This window comes from Scardinius erythrophthalmus (assembly GCF_964197995.2).
Source record: "Scardinius erythrophthalmus genome assembly, chromosome: 5".
In the NCBI taxonomy this organism is placed as follows: Eukaryota; Metazoa; Chordata; class Actinopteri; order Cypriniformes; family Leuciscidae; genus Scardinius; species Scardinius erythrophthalmus.
Genome location: NC_138225.1, coordinates 27,184,511 through 27,208,913, shown reverse-complemented (window position 1 = coordinate 27,208,913; position 24,403 = coordinate 27,184,511). Strand labels below are relative to the sequence as shown.

Here is a 24,403-nt window from a genome sequence, read left to right as displayed (position 1 = left end):
ATATAATCCATTAAATCCAGATTTGTTCAGTGTTATTTTAGAATTATTTATATACCATTAGAGTATTTATTACATTTTATAATTTGCTTTTATTTATTTTCAATGTATTTTATTTTATTTTAATTTTAGAGCAATTTTGTTATGTGATTGCCATTTTAGTTTTTATTAGACTAAAAAATGGCCGTTAAACTTAAACTAGTGGTATTAGTTTAAGTTTCCCATTAACATTTTATTTCAATCAACAATTATGATTATTTTTAATAGTTTTGGTTAACAATAGCAACAATGGATTTGTTGTCCAACTTCAGTTGCCTGCAGAAACCAGTTATACTCTTCTAGATTAGAACATCAATTTGGGAACCAAGAACTGGCTCTTATTCAGAAATACCATAAATTTCAGGACGTTCAGTTCTGTTAACAGTTCTCTAAAACAGGATGTAAAAATGAAAAAAAAAAAATCAGAAAAGGTAAACAAATTTAAACATGTATTTATTTGTTCATATTTACAGTTGCACTCTTCAAGTTATTCCCTTTGTAATGGTATTTAACATTAAGATTATAATGAAAGTCGAACAGAAGTCAGAGGGATGAACTGTGATGCAAGCATGAACTTGTATTTCAGGAAATTTTAAATCACACAAGGACACACTTTAGATTGCATAATTTTAGACCATAGTTTTGTTTGCATCAAAGCTGTATTACCCTTGCAATACTCCATCAGAATCAGAACCTCCCATACACTGTCTCCCACTGCATTGGTGGTTGAGTCCAGATACCGCACAATGTTCTTGTGGCCCGACAACTCTTTCTGTGGGGACATAAGAAAAAATTATTTATATAGGTGATGTACTGATGTACTAACCCAAAAACATGGCTTGTGGCTTGACTCACCATGATTGTGATCTCCCGCTTGAAGATGTTCAGATCGTGGATGTTGTTCACGTACATCCTTTTCAGGGCACATCTTACTCCACTGTGCGTGCGGGCCAAAAACACCATGGAAAAACCTCCTGGATACACGAACACACATATACAGGAGGTTAGTTCAGATGTTTATCTGGTCAGCGAACTCAACACATCTTAATGAGCAGTTTGACCAGTAATAGCCATTAAACAGTTCAATAAATCACACACAAGTAATTGTATAATAATTGTATAACAGACCTAAAGGTTTTCTAAAACATTTTCAATGAATAAGCGAATCTATCTTTTTATTCTCCTAGCAGAGCGTCAGTAATGCAGTGATGCAAATTCATTTTAATATTAATTTAATAATAATCATAGGCAAATAATAATAAGAAAAAGAAGAAGAAGAATTTAATACATTAATTGGAAATGCCAAATCCTCTTGATATCGCTGATAGCTAATGCTTTTGATGATATCTCTGGCTGTCGTCACTACACAATATCGTCGTCTATCGGCACAACCCCATTGTTTATAAATTTTATAAAAAAGGAATAAATTAAAACAAAACAATAAAATGCTGAAATGCTTTTGGAAATGACCGATTGCTGAAATGTCTTTGGTTTGGAGGGTAGGGTTTTGGAGAGATGGTGTGTGGCTGAAATAAGCTAAATGTTTGATATCACTGGCAGCAACTACACTGCCATTTAAACAGAGACAGGTGTGGGTAGCACTGTGCACCAGAAATGAGAGTCGGAACAGAATAATTTAAAACCCATTACAACAGCCCACGTCTAATTTTTGAAGAACATGGAAGACATCGTTTGTAAGAGAGTTCTTTCATTCTGCTTTTTCTCTCATCTAAAACTGGAAGACGTATGCTCCCTGCTGAATGAGTGGACAGAAGGACAGAAAAGGCTAAACTTTATATCAACTAGGGCTGGGACGATACACCCATCTCCCGATTCGATACTATCACGATACTTGGGTGCCAATACGCTATGTATTTTTTTTAAGAATTGTGATTCTACAAGTATTGCGATATTGCAATTTTTTTTAAAACAAAACCATCGGGAATAGTTAAATCATACACTTATACAGACTGTACGTATATGAGTCATATTTACAAAAACAAATCATCACATTTCAGAAGCATGACTTTTGCTTCAGAAGCATCATACAATACTACATTCTCTTGAATAAATGATTTAATAACAAATACATTTTTTAACAGTCACTTGTCGCCATTTAGTGGCGAAACAATGTAATCGATAAATGCATTATTTTAAGCAACAAGTTTCTATCAATTTCAGAATCGATTTTTCCCCTAATATCAACCCAAGATGAGTTCAGGGATCATTGTGACCTTCTGTCAGTCTGGCTCATATTAAATGCAGGTATGAGACAGAGAGCTCAAGATGTCCTCCCAGTGCAAGTCCTCTGATATTGCTTAGTTGCTCAGTTGCTCAATACATAAAATGTATTTTCAGGAGGAAATTATAATAGAGTGAGGCAGTCTTAAGCCAAGTTAGGGATGGGCTCACTGTTGGCAGTTGCTTGTGAACAAAGTTAGCCTTAGGAGAAAGACAACCTTATAAGGTTAGTTCACCTGAAATTCTGACATTCTGACAAAAAAAGATGACAGTGCTTTTTTCCGTTACACGGCTGTCAAGCCTCAAAAATGAAAAAGGCACTTATAACTTCTATAAAAGTAGATCGTACAACTTGTGTGGTAAATTCCAACTCTTCTGAAGCCAAATATTATCTTTGCATAAGGAAAATACAGTCAAGTTCCAGTAAAGGTCACGGAGATACTAAAAAACATGGAAGTAAACTGTAAAAAGCAATGAGGGTTAATAAACTGATTCCATATGGGACACAACAACAGCAGCTTGAATTTAAATGGTGAGAGTCAATTTAAATTGTAAAAATGCTTATTAAAAATAATGCCAATAAGTTAAAAAACTAAACAAAAAAAACACCATTTTAATATCTAGCCACCTTGCTTAAGCCTCTGTGATTCAGTGAAACTCAATGAATGCGAGTACTGACCGCCTACACAGTGGTGAGGGGCTCTGAACCAACATGCAGCAAAGAGGGACGCCATGCCTCCGCAACACTTCTCCCATCAGTTCCAGGGTGAATGAATCCTGGCAACGTATGACTGGTGAGCATTTTCTCATTAACAGCATGCTGAGTCACGGAGCGGTCCGCAGAAAGAGAGTGCCCTGGCACAAAGGAGGACCCACAATGCCGCACTTGTTGCCTAACAAACTCATGCTTGTTTAGCCACCATGAATTGAAAATAAATTTGTATGGAGAACCACTAATAAGGACCTTGAAAATGTAAAGAAAAACAGAGAAATCTCAACATAAACTTGGAATATGTTTAAAGACTACAAAATAATTAAAGTTGACATGAAAATTAAATTCATTTATTGTGTAAACATGTTGAATATCTTATTGTGAAATATTCATCATGCATACATTTTTTTGTTTTACGTCATACCTTGATCTTCTGGTAAAAAGACAGACTTCTATCTAGTGACATGCTAGACTTCAATTATTTAATCTGCTTAAACTTCGCCTCTTTCTTGCAACCACCCTAAAGCTCACCTTCATATAGCCTACGCCTCCATTTAATCAACAACTGATCGACAGAACCAAGCCTCCGCCCTCCATTTTTTTCTTTTTCAATAATTCGTTTAACTCGGATATAACAAATGACCTGAAGATATTTATGTTACACTGCTACTTAAACCATGTTGCACAGGTGTACAACAATGATTTTTACTGTATGATTACCCTACTGGATAAAATCAAAGCAACTGCATTCACAAAGAGCAATCTCTCCTTGACAAAATATTTTAGAGCTGAGCATAACTGGAATGATATAGCCTATATTTTTGAAGATTATTAATTTCCCTGACTTTGACACACCTGTAAAAATAAAATAAAAATAAAAATAGAAATCACAATTTTAAAACCATCCAGGTTTTCCATGACCTTAGAACCCAAATTGTAGTAATGCCCTTTTGTTGGCACTTAAAGAAAACAATTTAACATACAGTGTTATAACACTGGAGGGGCAGGGTAATGCTATATTGCCATATCACCTATCACAATCACTGACCTACATTCAGAGGTGTGTCTTTGCCAAATCACATGCGGTTTCATTTCGATTAATCGTGCAGCCCTAGTACATACTATAGTTCATATAGTATAAGTGCACAGTTTATAGTACATCATTTGGAAAATGACACAGGTTCATGACTGTGGGCAGCAAAAGGGAGGGGCACGACAAAGCTTTCTAGGCAACACATGATGGGCATCTAATCCGTATCCGTATTGTGCTCCACAACCACATCCAGATACAAAGAATACTTAGCCAGGCTGCTACTAAAAAGATAACTCATCTCAGTAGGCTACATGAATGCAAAAAAAAAAGAGCTTAAAAGCAATTCCTGCCTGTTCACAATGAGTTGCATATACAGCATGACATCCCACAACAGTTCCACTAACCATGTGGAAGCACAAAGAATGAACAAAGTGCACAGAATAGAGAACTCAGACGCAGCTCAGAAAGTGTGCCATGGTTCACCCTGTCGTTGAGCAAGGAAAGCAGTTGCATGCAGCTGATGACTAATATAGACAAATAATAGTTCAGTGTCACACTAACATGCTTCTCATTACTAAGCCCAAGTGCTTCCAGAGGTGCAGAAATGCACACACAAACTTTGTTGTTTATTGGAGTCTTCATCGAAAAATGACAACTCTGTCATCATTCACTCAGCCAATGTTGATCAAAAGCTATGTGACTTTCTTCTTTGGAAGACACACGCACAAAAAGAATGTTTAGAAACATGTTTTTGGTATATACACAATAAAAGTCAGTGAGGTCCAATGTTGTTTTGGACACTACTGATTTTCATTGTATGGACAAAAATAGCTGAAACATTATCCAAAATATCTTCTTTTGTGTTCTTCAGAAGTCATACCGGTTCAGAACAACATGAGGTTGAGTACACAATCACATTTTTGGGTGAACTACAGACCCATACACCGCTATCTTTTGTGCAAGCAGGACAATAAAGTAAAGACACTGACACTGATAGAAAGTGTCTGGAATCACAAGACAAGACATGTTGTGCAAGGCGGCAGTTTTTTTTTTACGATAAACAGGAAGTGTAGTCAGGCCATAAAATATTCGTAACACTGAACACTGGATTATGATATAGGTCAGGCGCTATTCTGACTTACTTTCACTGTCATATTGACATATTCTGTCACTTATTTCTTCCAGTGATCTAGAACAGTAGCAAGAGATTGGTTACACATCATTTTGTTAACCATTTTGTTAACCTAAGGGACATCAGGCAAAGAATGAAGGCGGCCCCTAATTCCTCACACGAGGGCCCAAGGCAAGCGATTTAACAAATCCAAAATGTTGGAAGTGTCAGTGGTGTTGATGTCCGCTGATGGTGCCCATATGGTACGGCCTGAAGTTCTTAAATCAGGCCAGAGGTTTAGCTTCCTCTCTTTTGGTGGAATGTCAGCATTAGCTTCATGTCATGGCTCATTATCTGGCAGAGAAGGTGAAGTTCACCTGCGAGATTATGCGATTGAAGTGTTATGCTTTGAGCAAATGTTCTTGTGTATTTTTCACCCAAAAATGAAACTTCTGAAAACTGGAGCAGTCTAGGTTGGTTGTATAGATATAAAACACAGAGAATTCTCTAAATAACTTATTTTTGTTCCACAGAAGAAAAATATTATACAGGTTTGGAACATGAAAGTAAATTATGCTAATTTTCATTTAACCGTTTACATAACAATAGCCTATTATGTAACCTTGGTTCCCTGAATAGGGAACAAGATGCTGCGTGGCTGATGCTATGGGAATGGTATACCTATCAGTACGTTTACATGCACCCTCAATGCGATTATAGGCTAATGGGATTTCGGCAATATTGCGATTAAACTTTACCTCATGTAAACACAATAGGTCGATCAAACTAATGCGATTAAGCTCAATCGTAGTAACCATATTCGCATTAAACTGTGTGGCGTATGCCGATTTTAATTGCAATAAACAGGCATGTAAACACCTTAATCGCATTATTACCGTTCTGACCAAAGTGTGCATGTGTGCGGAGTGCGGACGTACACGGATGACGTGTGTTGTTCACACAAATTCATGAATGATCTACATGACATTACTCTGAAGTTATCTCTTCTCCAAATCGCTAAACTGTGTCAACAACTTGCTGCGCAGTCTCTGCTCCATATCTTCATCCAGACAGCGCGAAGAACGCGGCGGCAGCGTAGGCAAACCCACCATTGCAATGTTCATCACTGCGCCAAATAATATCCAGAACGTCTATAAAAATGTATTTTGAATTTGATGAGAGTAGATTAAAACAATGGCCGGTAACATGCATACTGTATGCCTACCTCCATACTCATTAGCGAATAATCAGAATAATGAAAATTGCATGTAAACTGGAGTGATCTTACTGCGATTAAGACCTTACTCTGATTATTAGAAATAATCGCATTGTTGGTGCACATGTAAACATAGTCTGAGAAATATGCTCTGTTTAAGCTCAGGCAATTTAATTATATGTTTGGCAAAACAATGAACAGGATGAAACTTAACAGAATGGAAATGAAGAAAAGAACAGGATGCTGAACTGGATGAAACCCAACAGGATGCAAATAAAAAGCTAAACTTCCCATGGCTCAGTGAGGATTTGAGAGTTAATAGAAGTGTGAGGGTGTCAACTTCAAGACTATCTTTTGAAATCTTGACAATATTATATTGTGTAGGTATCTTTAATTTGAATCGAACAGCATGAAACGTTTGAGAGTGAGACCAACCATATGACAAAGAAATGGCCCACTTCACTAAATTAACGGCATGCTGAATCTCTGAGAAACATTACTTTTACATTCTATTTATTACTCCTCTACACGCCATCCTCTCGGAATAATTTAGAGGATTCACAAATATGGAGAAATGATAGGTACCCTAGCAAATGGAATTGTCCACAGGGATGTTTCCAGCAGATCTAGCCCAAGTTTAGACCTTCTCCTCTCCAGTAATGGAGCCAGAATTGAAATCCCCCCCGCCAGTGGCCTGATGTGCTGACGATCACAAATGTTGATTCTGCTGTGTATAAGAGGGCAAACAGAGGACATTTGCCTGGCTGTTCTGGGTCATTCCTACAGCTCTGAAAATACAGATGACTCCAAATTAGAGCTGGAAATAAAGCTTAAAAACATTTGTGGTGTTTGAAAAAAAAAAAGAATCTTGATTTTTTTTAAATCTTGATATTTATGTACTGGTCTGAAATCTTTTTTCTTTTCTTTTTTTTTCTTTTCAATCAGATGAGCCAACATTTATATCAAACAGCCACTGAAACGAGGTATATCAAATAAATATGCATTTAATATTCATTTAAGCTACTGAAATTAATCACTCAATCGTTGTTTCAACAGGGGAAAGACATAAAAAAAAAAAAAGTAAAAATTGTTGAGATTGTTGGCTATACGTCACTCAGCCTAACGTTACATTTACCTCAAGAAAGCTAGCCTATTCTAACTCTATAATAAATAACACTAAAGAGCATTTTGCTAAATATAGGCTATGCACTGCATTACAAATTCACTATATTTTTACTTAACCTTTTAGTGATGTCTTCGTTATTTAAAGTATGTTTAAATAAATATGTCATAAAAACAGGTGATTACAGTTTATTGTAATTTAAATGTTTAAATAAAATTTCACCAACAAAACTGAGGTAGAAGCAATTCTGTTATTAAAAGGTTAATATAAAAACTGCCTCAGGTGCAATTTAAAAGTTTGTACAACTTAGTTTTAGCTATTTGAGTGCTGATTATTAAATAAGTTTGATTGATTGGTTGTTAATTTATTTATTTATTTTCGGTTTTCGGCCAAATATATCCTGAATTTTTGGTTTTGGCCCAGAATTTTCATTTCGGTGCATCCCTACAAATATCTGTTAAAGAACACCAGGGTATCTGCACATTTTTGATCAACAAATTTAATGACTTTTAAGACCTTTTTAAGACCTTCAAGAATAAAAATTAAGACCATTACCATGGAAAAAATATATATATAAAAATGACACTCTAGGGTGTTCAGGTTAACAAAGCACATTTGTATTTGAGCAACAGTGCAAATAGTCTTAATAGCCTTTGGTGGTCCAATTCATGCTTTCGTCAAACATGACAACGAAGCTGCCTTGATTCACACTTGACAGAAGTCCCCTTTTTATGTACTGAACAAGTCCAAATCGAGTAAGAGAAGAGGTTTTGTCCCTGCCACAACTAAATGTTTTTGCACATTCCTCAGGGAACATTGCCCTGAAGTGCTTATGTCTTCGTTGGATGTATAGGAGTGATGTCGGCTAACCGTGTGCAAAACCCACAGCATTTCAGCCTTCAGTGTATTAGTTGGGGAGAATGCAAAATGGTGCCCCAAAGACACCAATGCGGCTGTAATGTTAGCCTCAGGGCCGTAGCCTAGCCATCACTTCAAAAGTGAGGGGGACAGAATAACTACCAATTCTTTTTTCAGGCTTGTTGACAGGTTTTTCCTTAAAGGTGCTGTATGTAGTTTTTAGCGGCCTCTAGCTGTGATGTTTCAGATTGCAACCAATACGTTTACAAGCGCGTGCTCTTACGCGTGCTCGAATTTATGAGCGAGCACTGTGGGAACCGGCCAGACTGAGACACAACCGGACGTAACACACAAAGCATCCCACAACATGCTGGAAACTCAGGTAAACTCCCACTGCAACGTTACAATAATAGGCTACTTTTATCAGCTTGACATTGAACTAATGCTCCATGCTCCTACCATGATAAGTATGGATCATATCAACCGTGCCGAATTTTGCCGTGCTGCAAGCACTACTTCACATTTTCTTCAGGAAATGTACATTCTAGGTTTGTAGATAAGGTTTCTCCATTATTCAAATGCCCTGCCGATGTTGATCCGTGTTTTTTACCCGAAGTTCATCCGATTCACGTCTGGCGCCTTACGAGCTTCAGCAGAAAAAAACGTTTTTTTGTTGTTTTTTATCAATATGTGGAGTTTGTGTTGGAGTCTGTGTTTTGCTGGGCGCAGGTCGTTTCTTAGTGTTATCAGACATGTCATACGTTGCATAAGTCATAAGTCCATGTCATAAGTTGCAGTGTCGTCGCTGTTGAGTGTAAAGTCAGTAGGCTAGACGAGGCGAGAGGCTCTGGAGCGCGCATGCAGGTGACGTCACTGGCAGTAAATCTGACCCGGGACCTTCAAATAAAAATAAGAATACTTGCTTTCAGAGGTAATAGCAAAACCCGCAAAGTGGATAATTTTAATGTGAGATTACAACCCCTTCACACACAGGCAATAAAAAAATGATTCGTTTTGGTTGAAAAGCTACATACAGCACCTTTAATTGGCTTAAAATGCTATTTATTTTTAAAGCAATACAACAGAAAAAAAGAAATGCAGATGTTCAGTATACCGTATACTTTATAGGCTATAAAAAAAGTATACTTATACTTCATATACTTATGGTAAAATCCTGATCATGTATTTTACTAGTTAATAAAGTAAGCTAATAAAAAGAAAATTTTGTACATTTTAAAGATAAATTCATTAATCTGGTGCACTTTGAGTCACTCGAATCCACTGTTAAAAATAAATAATCCACCGGCCAACCACCCAAACCTAACGTTATATTCTCTGATTTAGATATCTGCATCTGATCATTGCATTACAATTATTTAAATGATCAGTGTTAAGCATGATAATATGGTAAAATCACACTGGATTAAGCTGATTTAAAAAATAACATTTACTTAAAATAAAAGTTGTTATTTTGGGCAAAATTACATTTCCTTAATAGCCTAGCAGAGTCTTACTAAAACTTTCCAATTGCAAACCTTTTAAAACTACTTCAAAAGATATTACGAATAAAAACAGTTAGTGAATATTTTAAATTTACAACAAAACTTGTTAATTATTCAACAAGAGAAATAGGCTGAGTTATCCGCATTGTGCAACACAATTCGAATACCACATGAATTATAGATGACAACTTACTTGCAGTGCTTGACTTTTTTGTGAATAAGGAGTGAAGAGTTTTTTTGCCGTTTTGAACTCATTGCGACCTCTATGAAAATTATTCGGCGCGGCCACGCGGTTGCGTGCATTTGGGCGTGATGCACGAGTGACTGATTACCATGGAAACGTGAAAGTCACGTATGTAGATAGACTATCCTTGACTTTTTGGATAAAAAATCTCGATGTAGGCAAACAGCTGAATGGGGACAGTTGTTGCCTGACTGTCGCGCTTGTGCTTCTCCCCTTTCATATGCGCGTCAAGGGCTTTGCAGCCCACCGCACTTCGTATACCGTCGTTTTTTTGTAACCAGCCGCTATATTTCTCATCATTGAGCCAGTTATCATTAAATTTGCACTTCCCTATCTTAGCTCGCGTCTGCCACTAAACTTCTTCGTCTGTTTCTATGACAGGCCTACGGAAAACACGTACTGCCCCCTAAATGGTGTGTGATGCCTGTGCTAGGCACACGCTACTTTTTACTGTCTTTAGACAGGGACGTGCGCTGGTGAAATGGAAAATACCGGTAGTTTCTCCCGACAAAAGGAGAAACTCCGCCAGATGAAATTTAATGCCGCCCAGATGAAATTTAATGCCACTCTTCAAAAATTAGTGAAATTTAATACATTTTAAGACCTTAAAAAACGTATATTTTATTTAAGACGTTTTAAGACTTTTTAAGGACCCGCGGGGACCCTGAACACTGCCTAATCAGTTTCCCTTGAGTCCTCCAACTTACACCACAATGATGCTCACAAATTTATCTCTGGCACAGGCTGACCCTCTAAAAATAGAGACATGTCTGCTTTTGGAGAGAAGCTTAGAGATTCTGCACTTTGCGACAACCTCCTTGATGGCAACATGAGGTTGACTTCTCATTCTTTTTTGGAACATTACAGATGGTCTTCATTTTCTTTCTCACAGACTTGATGAATACAACAAAACAATGTTTATATTTTTAGCAAAAGCTTATTTTAAGTGCATGCTATTAACAATTCATTTACTTTATGGTACGACAGTCTGCTCTAACTCCCCATCAATATCAATGTAAAAGACATCTAATAAGCCTCACTCTGCCGTCTAAACAATCTACATTGTTCAGGACAACAAGTGGATCTGGTCAGAAGCCAGACAAAACACAAAACAGTTGCCAAAGACGATTCACCACATGCAACCAGCAACATACTGATTTAGACAAAGGGATTAAAGCTAAATCACAGTTAGATAATCTTAGAGTACTAGTGTTTTGACAGAGAATTGCTTAAGGAACTCTTTTGAGCCAACACACTGTGCGAGATGCCAACCCCACTCTGGCTCACAAAGCTTGAGTGACCTATTTTCTCAGAGCAGTGTAAGAAATGTGTGTGTGAGGTACAGCTGAAATGTTAAAAGCAGAAATGGGTCCTCACAGAAGAGTGAGGAAAACCTGACAATCATGTCTTTGTCATCTCTCACAAGTGCCACTAGAAGAATGTCGGCTTTGGCCAATGCAGTCAGACCAAAGAAGTTTCGATAATTTTTAGATTAGTAAAATTAAGCAAAGGGTGTTTTAATAGGTAAAGAGGCCACACTTCTGGTTTCAAACCTTTATCTCGGCAGGTTCCTTTGAATGATTGTTTTAATTCACTGGCATACTGCCACTGGAGGACTGTGCTAAATGTTATGTCATCTGAAGATAACACAGATATAAAAAATGGGAGGTGACACACCAAAGAGAAACCATAAGATAACAGACACATTGACAAACAGCACAGGGATGAGGTGTGAAAAGAGGAGATTTTACAATAAAGCGCTGAATGAACTTAATTTCAAGGTATTTTTCAAGTAAATCATTTGTTACCATAAAGACATTTACAATAGACCAGGCTTGCTGTAGAAGTCAGTGTTACCGATGTGAGACAAGTGTTCGGATAGGCTATACACCATTACATTATTTGGTGAACATGGCACCGCCCCCACACCATAGAAATAAAAAACATTTAGTTCAGTTGGACAACAGATGCTTCAATTAACTAAAAGTGAGTCACAGCACAGTGCAGGAGTCAGATTTCACTTATCACGTGACAAGAGTAGGGAGAGATGACTGACAAGACACTCTCCACATCTTCACAGTCACACAATGTGCGTCTTTGCATTCCTGCCAAAGTGTGCATTCTCGTTTAAACTCACCTGTCAGGGCTTGACAAAAAGGACCTCCCAATGAGTCGGGGCCAGCATGAAAGACGATCGGGCCAGTGCAAATCATCACAAATCATTATCAGTTGCACGTTTTAAGTCTTGCCAATTTAAGCATTCAAGTGCAAAAAGACGCAAAATAACTAATTTCAGTACTTGTGCACTGTGTAAGAAGTTTTCTGTGCGCACACATCCTTAGCATGCGCACACACAGGGCTAGTTCTCTTTCAATTCTTTGTGCTTGAATGGACAAATCAAGACAAAAGTATGTCAAAATGCCCATCTTGGCAAGAATCCTCGAGAAAGTAAACATTTGAGAAAGATAACGCATATAAACAGTACATTGGATAGATGCATTCGGTCTTAAAGTGACAGCAGCCTGATATTCCTACTGCTGTCTGTGTCAAATAACAAAACACAAAGATCTCACTGCTCTTGAATGAATAATTTTTGTAACTTTAAGGATTAAACTATTTAATTTATACAGTGATGACTATACAGTGTCTTTTACATTCGATTTCTATAGGCAACCTGAAAACTTCTGTTAGACCTACCTGAAAAACCAGTTTATTTCAGTTGTGTCTTTGTTTTACTTTGTGTCGCTCGCTATTACTTGTAATTTGGTTATCTGTAGAAAAGATGCATAGCATTGTGCCCTGCATGTGCCACAGATTGTGATATACTAGTTGCAGCCAATAAAAAAAAAAAAAAAGAAGTCTCAAATGTATTAACAACTTAGAAATCTCACACAATAGGCTAAACAAAACATTGTCTAATGGACCACTGACTTTTAAACAAGTTCAACATTTACTAAACTACACAGCTGTATTACAATATTTGAGTTATGGAGATTATTAAAGGCGGTCTGACGGACGACACAGAGCGTCCTAAAATTCAAGCACATTGTTTCTAGGAGTCCAGGTACGACACCGGATGATTCTCTAAATCCCACCATGCCACTCACATAGTTATCCATTAAATACATTAAATTATATATATAACTCGTTGTTATTTTACTCATGCATCAATGTCACCTTGCCTGTTTGGCAATTATATTCACTGATTTTTTTTTTTACTTGAGCACAAAAGTACAGAATGACGCGTTCGGTGACCAAGACATGGCGTGCCTCGATGGCTAGTCCTGTCTGCTAACCGGCTTTAAAGTAGGCTACTCAAAATCTAAACCAAACCCTTTTTTTTTTTTTTTTAAAGATGGGGGAAAAACACCCAAGCCTGCCGCTATAATCAGTCACTCTTGCGCACAAGACAAAAGCCTGGCCTGAGATAATTAACTTAAGCATGCAGTGGAAGCGATGAAAAATTTTTTTTTTTTTTTTTTGACAATTCACACTGTTTCATGTCATACATATATATATATATATATATATATACACATACACACACACACTTTTAGGGCTAAATGTTTAAGGACTTTGTTGCAAAGCATAACAGAACTTAAAGGAGAACTCCAGTCAATTTTAACATTGAGCTCATTTTTTTGTACATTTGGAGTGCTGTCAATACAGAGAACAACGACAAAAATCGGTGTTGCCTACACCGAGTTATTCTATTTTTAAAATTTGCACCCTGTTGACTTCAATGGGGCAAGTACTAAACCTGCTTTTAGCCTCTTAACATCCTTGATGTGTCATTACAAGTGCACAGAAAATGTGAGTGATTCCTTCTGAGTGAACACGAGTGAATCTGACTGCAGTAGATGTGAAAGAAATGTATAAAAATGATGTTATTTAAGCCAGCGCAAATACCTCTGTTTACATCCTGCTTTCGGGTGAAGTCCAAAGTAGTCGATTGCCGAGTTCACGCTAGGGATGGGCATTCGATTAAATTTTCTTAGTCGATCGTCGGGAGAATTAACGATTGACTATCGATTAATCATTAATATTTTTATATTGAAATTCATTATTTCTTCAACTTTTTATAAATTAAAAATGCAATGAAAATACAAAAATACAGTTTGTTTGTCCTCGATGAGATCTTTATTACAAGAAGATCAACTTGTGGCAGTGAAACTGGACGTTCGGTAGACTTGAAGATATGCCCTGCGGTGCTCTAAAACAGCGGAACCTGCAGCTGCGAGCCGGCGTTCTTGAACAGAGACCCATGCATGGCCACTTCATCCGTTTTCTGTGATCGGATAGCTATCCGATCGTGAAAAGACCAGGTGTAAATGCCCTCCGAAACGCATTCGAGACGGATTTAAACCCGATCGCTCAAACCACTTCAGGAGGAGATCTGAGACGCATTCCAGACGAAACTGGACAAGAGTAAATGCATCTGGTTGTTGAAACTACATAGGGTAAACGTACCTATTAAGCTCACCAAAATCTACATTGAGACATTTTTAGTGCACAAGATATTGGTTTTAGTACAAGAAGTTATTTTAAAATAAAATATTAATCTCTCACACTATAATATTTCATTTTATTTTAAATGACAAAAGTATTTCAATTAAGATGTACATCATTAAATATAAAAAGTCTGGCTGTGCTTAATGGGTACATTTTGTACCCTTTAAGCACACCCCTGTTCCCAATAAGCTCACAACAAGTTTTATTAAAAAATCTTGTTTATTTTAAACAACCTTTTTAAGGAATAATTGAAAAAAGTTTTATTTGAAGGTACAGAGTCAATCACAAAAAAACAGAACACTAAAATCAAGCAACAAGGCATTCAATTTGATCAGGTAGCCTATCCTATTCATAGTGATGTGTCATTCAAACTCATTGCAACATCTAGACTAGTCCACGTTCAGCTATGTAACCCATATTGAAAAATCAAATAACAAAACAAACCAATGTGCTCCTTAAAGGGATACTCCACTTTTTTTGGAAATTGGCTCATTTTACAACTCCCCCAGAGTTAAACAGTTGAGTTTTACCGTTTTCGAATCCATTCAGCCGATCTCCGGGTCTGGCGGTACCACTTTTAGCATAGCTTAGCATAATGAATTGAACCGGACAAGACCATTAGCATCTCTCTCAAAAAAATGACCAAAGAGTTTCGATATTTTTCCTATTTAAAACTCGACTCTTCTGTAGTTACATCGTGTAATAAGACCGACGGAAAATGTAAAGTTTAAATTTTCTAGGCTGATATGGCTAGGAACTATACTCTCAAAATCGCACCTTTTCATTTTCCGTCCGTCTTAGTACACGATGTAACTACAGAAGAGTCAAGTTTTAAATAGGAAAAATATCGAAACTCTTTGGTAATTTTTTTGAGAGAGATGCTAATGGTCTTGTCCGGTTCAATTCATTATGCTAAGCTATGCTAAAAGTGGTACCGCCAGACCCGGAGATCGGCTGAATGGATTCGAAAACGGTAAAACTCAACTGTTTAACTCTGGCGGAGTTGTAAAATGAGCTTATTTCCAAAAAAAGTGGAGTATCCCTTTAACTCTCTGGGTCAGAGCTTTCCTGTCTACTCCAAACTTCTTGGACAGATACGACAGGTTTCTGATGGCTCCTTCTTTGTATGACATGCCTCTTTCATCTTTGGGCATACACTATAGTTTCGTCTAGCTTTTGTCGTCTTAAGACTGTGAAAATAAGTTTATTAATCATTTTTTTGAAGATTAACATAGTGACAACCATCAGTTAATATTTAAATTCTGATTATTAAGTATTTACATAGACGTTTAATGTGGGTGAGCTTAAAGGGAGCACACACTGTGCTTAATTGGAGCAAAAACATTTTTTAATTAATAAATATTAAATAAAAATTTAAAGGAAAATATTTAGCTAAATTAATAATCTAGGTAATGTATTAAGTTTATACCAATTTTAATATGAACAACTATTATAGACAATATCTATGAAATTATGCTTTTTCTAATTGATGTCACACTGAAGCTGTGTGATTGTCATAGTAGTGCACCCTTTAAGCTCACCTAACAATAATATGAATTCTTTAAAAATTACAGCAGTTTAAAACCACAGACTATCAATAAAATGTAAAATTATAATATTATGGATTTAAAAGTACAAGCCATTAATTCCTGTGAAGTAATATATTAATGTAGCACACAATCTTATACAGCTAGTAAGCTAGCTATGTTCGTAGCATCTGGGCTATGTTGCTAAAACTATCTTTTAGATCTAACTGTAATTATTTCCCACATCCAGGTTCCAGGTTATAATATTCAAAAGTCTAAACATTAATCTCTTAATTTTGCAATAAGAAGATGTACTTCTTCAAAATAAAGGCTTAAACATATAAAAAATGCACATCTGAGGGGCTCCTCTTCTGGTGAAAGTTTTCAGACAGCTTTGAAAATAGCCGCCAGACAGTGTGAACACATGGACACACATATCTCAGTGTGCAAAGGTCTGATTGGTTTAAAATTACAGGAGGTATATAGTAACAAACACATCAATTGGTTAATACATCAAATAGGATAATACATTGCTGTTTCTTTTTATAATCTGAGCTCCAAGATGGTAGTGTGCTTAATGGGTACTTGAGCTTAATAGGTACGTTTACCCTATGTAAATTTGACTTATCCCAAAAATGCTAAGAAATAAACATGTGAGAGCGTTTTATAGGCCTAGGCTATATGTCATGTTATAGCCAGATATGACGGCGTTAGTGGAACACGCATCACCACAGATGAGCATCTATTCATCAAGCCAACGTGCAAACTATCGCAAATCAAAGTGAAAGTCATTCATCAACACACAATCATCTTCATTAAAAGTAAAGAACCGAAATGATCTTACCAGGGCTGTTGCCACAATATTGTTGCAGTCTTTGATTTAGAAATTATCGCTGATGATCAATAAAATGCAGCTCATATCAGTTGCTTTCGGACGTGCAACAATTTAAATATGTAGCGCGGGAATTCAAGATCGGATTTATATCCGTTTTGCAAAAACACATTTATATGACCGGGTGTAAATGGAATCGTTTTGATAAATCAGATAGCTATCCGATCTGAGAAAACGCATGAAGTTCCCATAGAACTTCTGCACCAGTCCACTGATTTCTGTTGAGAAAGATAAGCATGTTGACATGATCTGGGATCAGATGCGACCGCAACCTGGTGACAGCCAGTCCAGCCGCCGAAAACACCCGTTCTGAGGGGACTGACGTTGCCGGGATGCACAGCACAGGTACCTCCGCGCTAAAATCAATTCCATTGCTTCAAGACTCACACTACGCAACGCAACCTGCATGATTAATCGATAACAAATAAACGTGATCGATGAAATTCTTAACGATCGTCGATTAATTATGCCCATCCCTAGTTCACGCGCATAGGTTTAGTACCTATGATCACGCGCGTGAACTCGGCAATCGATTAATTTCGACTTCACCCGAAAGCAGGATGTAAACAGAGGTATTTGCGCTGGCTTAAATAACATCATTTTTATACATTTCTTTCACATCTACTGCAGTCAGATTCACTCGTGTTCACTCTGAAGGAATCACTCACATTTTCTGTGCACTTGTAATGACACATCAAGGATGTTAAGAGGCTAAAAGCAGGTTTAGTACTTGCCCCATTTAAGTCAACAGGGTGCAAATTTTAAAAATAGAATAACTCGGTGTAGGCAACACCGATTTTTGTCGTTGTTCTCTGTATTGACAGCACTCCAAATGTACAAAAAAATGAGCTCAATGTTAAAATTGACCGGAGTTCTCCTTTAAGGGAACTCTCAAGTAATTAAGGGAAAATACTTAATGACAGCCTTAAAGTTTCTTAAATGGACCTTTTTATGTTTTTGCAGTCCATGTTTCACTAAGGGTGCCCTTCATTAACCAGAACTAAGGGTTTTCTTAATATAAAGGCTTTCATGCAACTGGGCCCAAACAAATTAAATTTCCACAGTCACAAGAGCTGCAAGATTAAATTCAAGTTTAAAGGCAAAGTTCAAAATCTCATCTCAGTCTTTAGCGGTAACGTCTTTAGTGCAACCCAAAGGCCTTTTTGCCATGCAGGATGACAAAAAGAAGAAAAGTAGAAGTTTAGACCTGTATTGATACTGAAAGATATTCATGCATGTGACAAAACATGCATTTGATGCTGGGAAACAAAAAGAATGCTTTCCAATAATTAAACAGAATAGAGGCCATAACAAACACATGTCAAAAGACTTAAATTACTGGGTGACAAAATGACTCAACCCTCCTTCACACATACACTTACGCACACCTTCAACTGTCAATTGGACATACAGGCCCATAGCAGAGTAGTAAAGGAGATAACGAAACCAGAGTGGCTCTTAGCACAGCAATTCTGCCAGCACATGCTCAGTGAGTGGGGCAACAACTCTGTACACGACTCATTCAAGGTCAGTCCAGTAAGGCTCCTATCGAAAGTGCAGTAGAATGTTACTGCTCCTTACATTAGGAACCGCTCTGAACCGGTTTGGTGTCAAGTGATAGGTTTTGTCTTTAAAAAAAGATCAAAGACCAAAGCAGATTCTACCAGTCACATATTGAAGAAGTGAAACTGGGGAAAATACAGAAGTCATGAGCAGTTTGTTGACAAAAGAAAGCAGTTCTTACAGGGTTTGTTGACAGAGGTGAGCAGGTGGCTGGATATATTGACACAAAGGCAAAGCTTGTTGGCTCATTTTGCATTTAATACAAATGAAAACCATGAACGGCCACTAATTTACTCTGAGAATGTAAGACAAAAGATTTGTATTCTGTTCCGACAGATGAAAAATCCGCTGTTTTACTGCATTACAGACTTCTGTTCAAGCCTCATAAAACATCTCATTGCACTACAATCACATGGACAGGCTCTTTGAGAGCTACTATACAGGGAGCAAATGACAGAATTAACCACCCATCCAGAATCATAGGCCCTGCCTCGCCCAAATGCCAACCCCTCCTTAGCCAACTCCCCAGCTGTCTCTAATGAGCTGCTTGAAATAATTTATTGAAATAATAAAAAGGGAGCATGGTGGTCATTCAAGAGGGTCAGGATCAATAAGCAAACACAAAAGAAACAACTTCCATCACAGGACGGTGATCTGCATTGTGCCAAGTCTGCCAACATACTTTTAACAGGTGGTCAAACAACAACAGAAGGGCCACAAACCCCCTATCCATCACTTGAACAGCATGCCGATAATGTGGATGTGATTTTCCATAAAAATACAAATTCTGTCATTTTTAGAAGCACATGAATTTGTTTTGTGGAATACAAAAGATGTTATGCAGAATCTCTCAGTTTTCATCCATTTTTACCACATCCTTTTCCATTAAATAAAAGTGGGAAGTGACTGAGACTGTCATAATCTCCTTTTGAGCTCCATAGAAGAAAGTCTATAGGCTTGAGCTTGTGTTGTCATTTTGTGCAAATGGAAGTTTATATTTAAAAAACAACATGAAATAAAACAAATCAATGAGAAAGTAAGAATAAAAGCACTTCAAACTCAACAGTTGTTGTTTGTGAGAGTGAACTTTTGCACTTAAGGCAAATTAAATAATTGTGTCCAGTCAGCAAGTTCAGGGCTGCCAAGTTGCTGTTCAGTGAAACTCACAGAACTGACAACATATACATGGGAAACAAACACGCTTGCTCTAGTATTAGTCACATTACATGACAGAACTGTGAGAACGATGAAGTATTTTACATTTTAGATAAAGCTGAGCAAAACACTAAAACAGACTAACCACTGGGATATACTGAACTTAGCAGTTGAACATGCCATTAACTAATGTGCAACAACTGAGAAAGATAAGAGTGCAACAATACAATGTTTATAACATCAGACTACTTAAATCTCTTAAGTGAGAAAAACTTAATTCTAAAAAGCTGTGCCCTGTAGAGAGAGGGTAAAATAACAGTATGATAAACTTTGTTTTACTATCTCAATATATGTTTGTGCCATGGCAAAGTGTAGTAATTGTGTGGCAATAAAACAATTTAAAGTTTGGTCCTGAGCTCTTCACTAAACTCTTGTGCTTAAAGTTTAACAAGGACAATATTATTAAGAAGGCCATTTACTCTTTTTGTTTGGTTTGCAGTGACAAACATTAGGACAAGATTTGGATCAGCCCAGCCCCAGGCCAGACCTCCTGATCCAAAACCATGTGATCAGTAACCGCGACATAGCCAAGAAATTACATTAGATTATATGGAAGCATAATCTCTCTATCAATTTCTGGGAAGGACAAGCACCAAACTACTTCCTCTTTTCATGGCAAGGAGCTAACGTTGCATTACTGTTTAAAGCGTTGATGGCGAAGTACAACCTGAAGTAAACAGCCAGTCCAGACCATCCTTTCTGAACTGCTCATTGCTCTATATAAAACAAATGTGTGTGGGGTTTGGGGGGCTCTTATACACTCCACCAGTAGGTTTTGCCATTCATTTGTATTGGCCTAAACAAATGCATCCATTACCTTCAGCGATCAGCTCCTCCACCGTCACTTGGTATCGACCGACAGCAAACACCTTCCCGATGTAGTTGCTGCTTCCAGTACCAGATCCAGACCCACCCCCGAGACTTCCGCTCTCTGACTTCGGCATACGCGAAAACTTCTTCATTCTTGCCTCTTGTGTTCCCGTCTTCCCCAAACGGACAGTTCCAATCAAACCAAAGACGATTAAAACGCCAATCTGCTCATCTCCGCTCTTCTGTCCAGCATGCTGAGAGAGCTGCTCTCCCGAGATGCGCCAGGCACTTCAGTGCTCGAGGGACGCAGAAAGGCGTAGCTGAATGCTTCCTTATTTCCCCCAAAGCCCGATGAAGAAACTGCATAGAAGTAAACCGTCAGGGCAAGCGTTTCGTCGTTAATGAGTGACAACAGCACGAGTGATAACGTCCACGCTGCTGTGTTTTCAGGCCGACTCCAGTTTCGGCTGGCTAGCGAGCCTGTGCGGGAGCTGGAGAGACCATTCGCCTCGCTAACTGGCTAACAACGACGAAACGCTCTGTTTAGCCAAAGCATGCTTTTGTGTTCAGTCGAAAGCTTAAATTGGTTGAAGTCCAGGTTATCGGACACCAATGTGAACAACAAATAGGCAGAAAGTGGGTGTGTTAGGCGGAGGCTACGCTAGCGAAACTATTAAACGATTACTGCTGCCACTTCCCCTTTGGATAGTTTAGTTAGCCAGCTCGCTAGCTGATTGGCTTCCTCTATCTGCTTGAAGAGGACACCGTGTATCATAGTAAAAAGTACTAACGTTACTAGAAAAGAATCCCGAAAACCTCCGTGCGGCCGAACGTTTCTGGTGTTGTGAACAGCGTCTGTTGTTTCTTTTTAAACGGCAGAGCGGTTCCTCCTCGTGCTCTGGAAGTCCCCAGTCACACTGATAAAGTTCGAACTCTCGTGACTCGCCGGAGAATTGGTGGGAGGTTTGTTATCGCCCAATCCGACTGTCTGACAACCTAACTTGTTTTGTCCGATTTCTTCCTATTGTCACGATTGGTGTGAGCGTGACGCGTTCTGTGGATGCTCTTCTCTGATGGGATGGCACGGATGACTGTCTGTGCCTGCGCTTTATTTATCAGTTTGCTTGATAAAGATATTAACCAATGTGTTAGTCCGTTGAAAGATGTGAATGGATTGGGAGTGTGTGAGGTGCTGATGTATAGTCCAGTCATTTTAAGCCAAAATGGGGGTCAACCTGGAACAAATTGCAACAGAAGCAAACTCAACTGATTTTGTATCCTCAATATGTCCTGAGTAAGAAAAAAAAAAGTCCCGAAGAATCCCATTAGGGGAAAGTTTCGAAAAAGACCCAAATATAGCCTATTCATACGCCGAATTCTTTTTCTTACGTGAATAGGGTAAAAATGTTAACCTTTAGATATCACCATGAAAATTATTGAGTTGATTACTTACATCAAGACAGACAAAAAATGTATTACAAGTTTTTTGAAATTGTTTGTTAACATGGACACGGTGCATAATCTAATTACGTATGTGCTAATTTACATAAATGCCACAACAGATCTAATCACTGGGTCTTGCCAGGTGAAAATGTCTTGTTGAATCGGACACGGACCCAGCCCCAAACCCCATCTCTGCAATAATAATTAATAAAGGCTGGTTTAAAGTACTTCTTCCTGCCTCTATGTATTAATGCTCATGGGTAGCCTAAATCTGTTCCATTCAGACCTTAACATGAAGTATTTTACTGTTATGTGTCACCAAGATTCAACAAGACATTTTCACCTGGCTATACCCAATGTTTAGATCTGTTGTGGTATTTATGCAAATCAGCACATGCATAATTAGATTATGCAATGTTTGTCCATGTTAACAAACAATTTAAAAAAACTTGTAATACATTTTTTGTTTGTCCTGATGTAAGTAATCAACTCACTAATTTTCATGGTGATATTTAAAGGTTACATTTTTTACCCTATTCACGTAAGAAAAAGAATGAATAGGCGTATGAATAGGGTAATTCCCCTAATGGGATTCTTTGGGACTTTTTTTTCCTTACTCAGGACATATTGAGGATACAAAATCAGTTGAGTTGCTTCTGTTGCAATTTGTTCAACCTTTTTTCATAAAACGACTGGACTAGTAGTGCAACTGGCACATTCCACGAATACTGTACACTTTTCTGTCCTACAGTCTTTAAGCATCAGATGCACAAATCCAACATTTTGTTGTTGGGAGAATTATTGGATAAACTATTATTTATTATACAATTAACTTGACTTGTAAAGTAGCTTGCCCTTAAAATGTGGATTAAATGAGAAAACTAATCAATATCGACTATTACCAAAATACCACGTTCCTTTATTTTTTTTTAATGATGTTCAAGGGGTCCATTATGTGGACTTTTGTACAGCATGGTGGGATCTGGCATGACAAATAAATCTCATTACATTTTCTCAGTTATTAAACAAATTGTAGTGGTTAAACAAACCACTAGAACAGTGTTATATATTTTGTTGACTTATACTTACATTATCCCAGATGTTTCCAAGAATGTTTAAATCCAGAGAAATTTTAACCAGGACACAGGTAACAACAATCTGGATGCATTTATAGACAGAAAACTAATCATTGTTATATAGCTCAACACTGTTAGTCTTATTGTTTGAATCACTTGTTTTCTAGATAGTTTTCACCAAGTTTTTTTTAACATGCCTCAGAGAAAAACACTTTTTATCAAGTGGCTATAACATGCAGCATTTTCTCCATCATACACTATGTTTTCAAATTAATTGCATGCCATTTAGCAACACAAGCCATCCAGCATTTATTAATATGATATTCTAATCTAGCTTACTGCAGCGTGCAACAAGTGTCTCATAGCAGTAACGTGTTATAACAACACGTTATAACATCATTTTCAACAGACAAATGAAATGTAAATGATAAAACAGCGCTGCTACCCCACATACGCTTGACCTGAAGAAGCGGAAGCGCCATCTGCGGCTTAATAAAAGTTCCTCTGCTCTCGAGCCGTGTCTCGCGCTCATCTCTCATTAGAAATCGCTCCAGTGCATGGCCTCATTCTGCTCCCACAGCACTCGGCCCTGCTCTGCTTCATACTACAGTAATGTTAATAATCTCATCCATGAATATTATTTCTGCCCGAGTCCCGTCGGATTCTTTTCCACCAGCTGTGAGGTGAAGACAACAACTCCCATGATTCCCTGCTCAATCTTGGTTGCATCAAGCTACGCCTTTGTTTTGAATAGGCGACCTCTAGCGGTGAATAACTACATATTGTGCCTTTAACTGTCTTGTCTTCTAAAAAGTGTCATGCCCTATTTTCAACCCTATTCAAGAAAAGTGAAGCAGATGTTTTGCATAGTAAGTTGCCTACAGATTACATTCTAAGAAAAAACAATCCAAGGCACTCAAGTAATTCATTTTTAGAAAAATATAAAAAGCATGTGCCGTAGCTTGTCACCTGTTTTTAAAATCTAAGCCATGAAAGAATAAAGGCTTTTTATATTTTTTCTTAAAAACGAATTACTCGAGTGCCTTGGATTGTTTTTCTTATAAGTGGAACCATCACTATACACCCAAAGAGCACTGAGATGAAGATACACCCCATGCAGCACTTTTTGTATTCCTTGTATTAATGAATTGCATGCATTAAATATTTTTCAAATAAGTTAGACTTTTTTTTTAAATTGTTGTATAATAATCTATACATGTATCTCCCACCTATAATTTTCAAACATGACACTCATCATTAAATTTACAAGTTAATATATGTTTAAACAGG

The 24,403-nt window shown here is 37.5% G+C and overlaps 1 protein-coding gene across 1 annotated transcript in view; it reads right to left on the bottom strand.

Annotated features, from left to right (window-relative positions):
• The window catches only part of bmp2k (BMP2 inducible kinase), a 44,866-nt gene extending 23,187 nt beyond the window's left edge, over positions 1-21,679 (bottom strand). Inside the window, exons 1-3 of the mRNA XM_081366456.1 lie at positions 20,602-21,679; positions 892-1,010; positions 703-808 (exon numbers count right to left, since the gene is read on the bottom strand). Coding sequence (XP_081222582.1) covers positions 703-808; positions 892-1,010; positions 20,602-20,746 — 370 coding nt within the window. The 5' untranslated portion in view covers positions 20,747-21,679. The remainder of the gene's footprint in view (positions 1-702; positions 809-891; positions 1,011-20,601) is intronic.
• Positions 21,680-24,403: the final 2,724 nt, after the last annotated feature.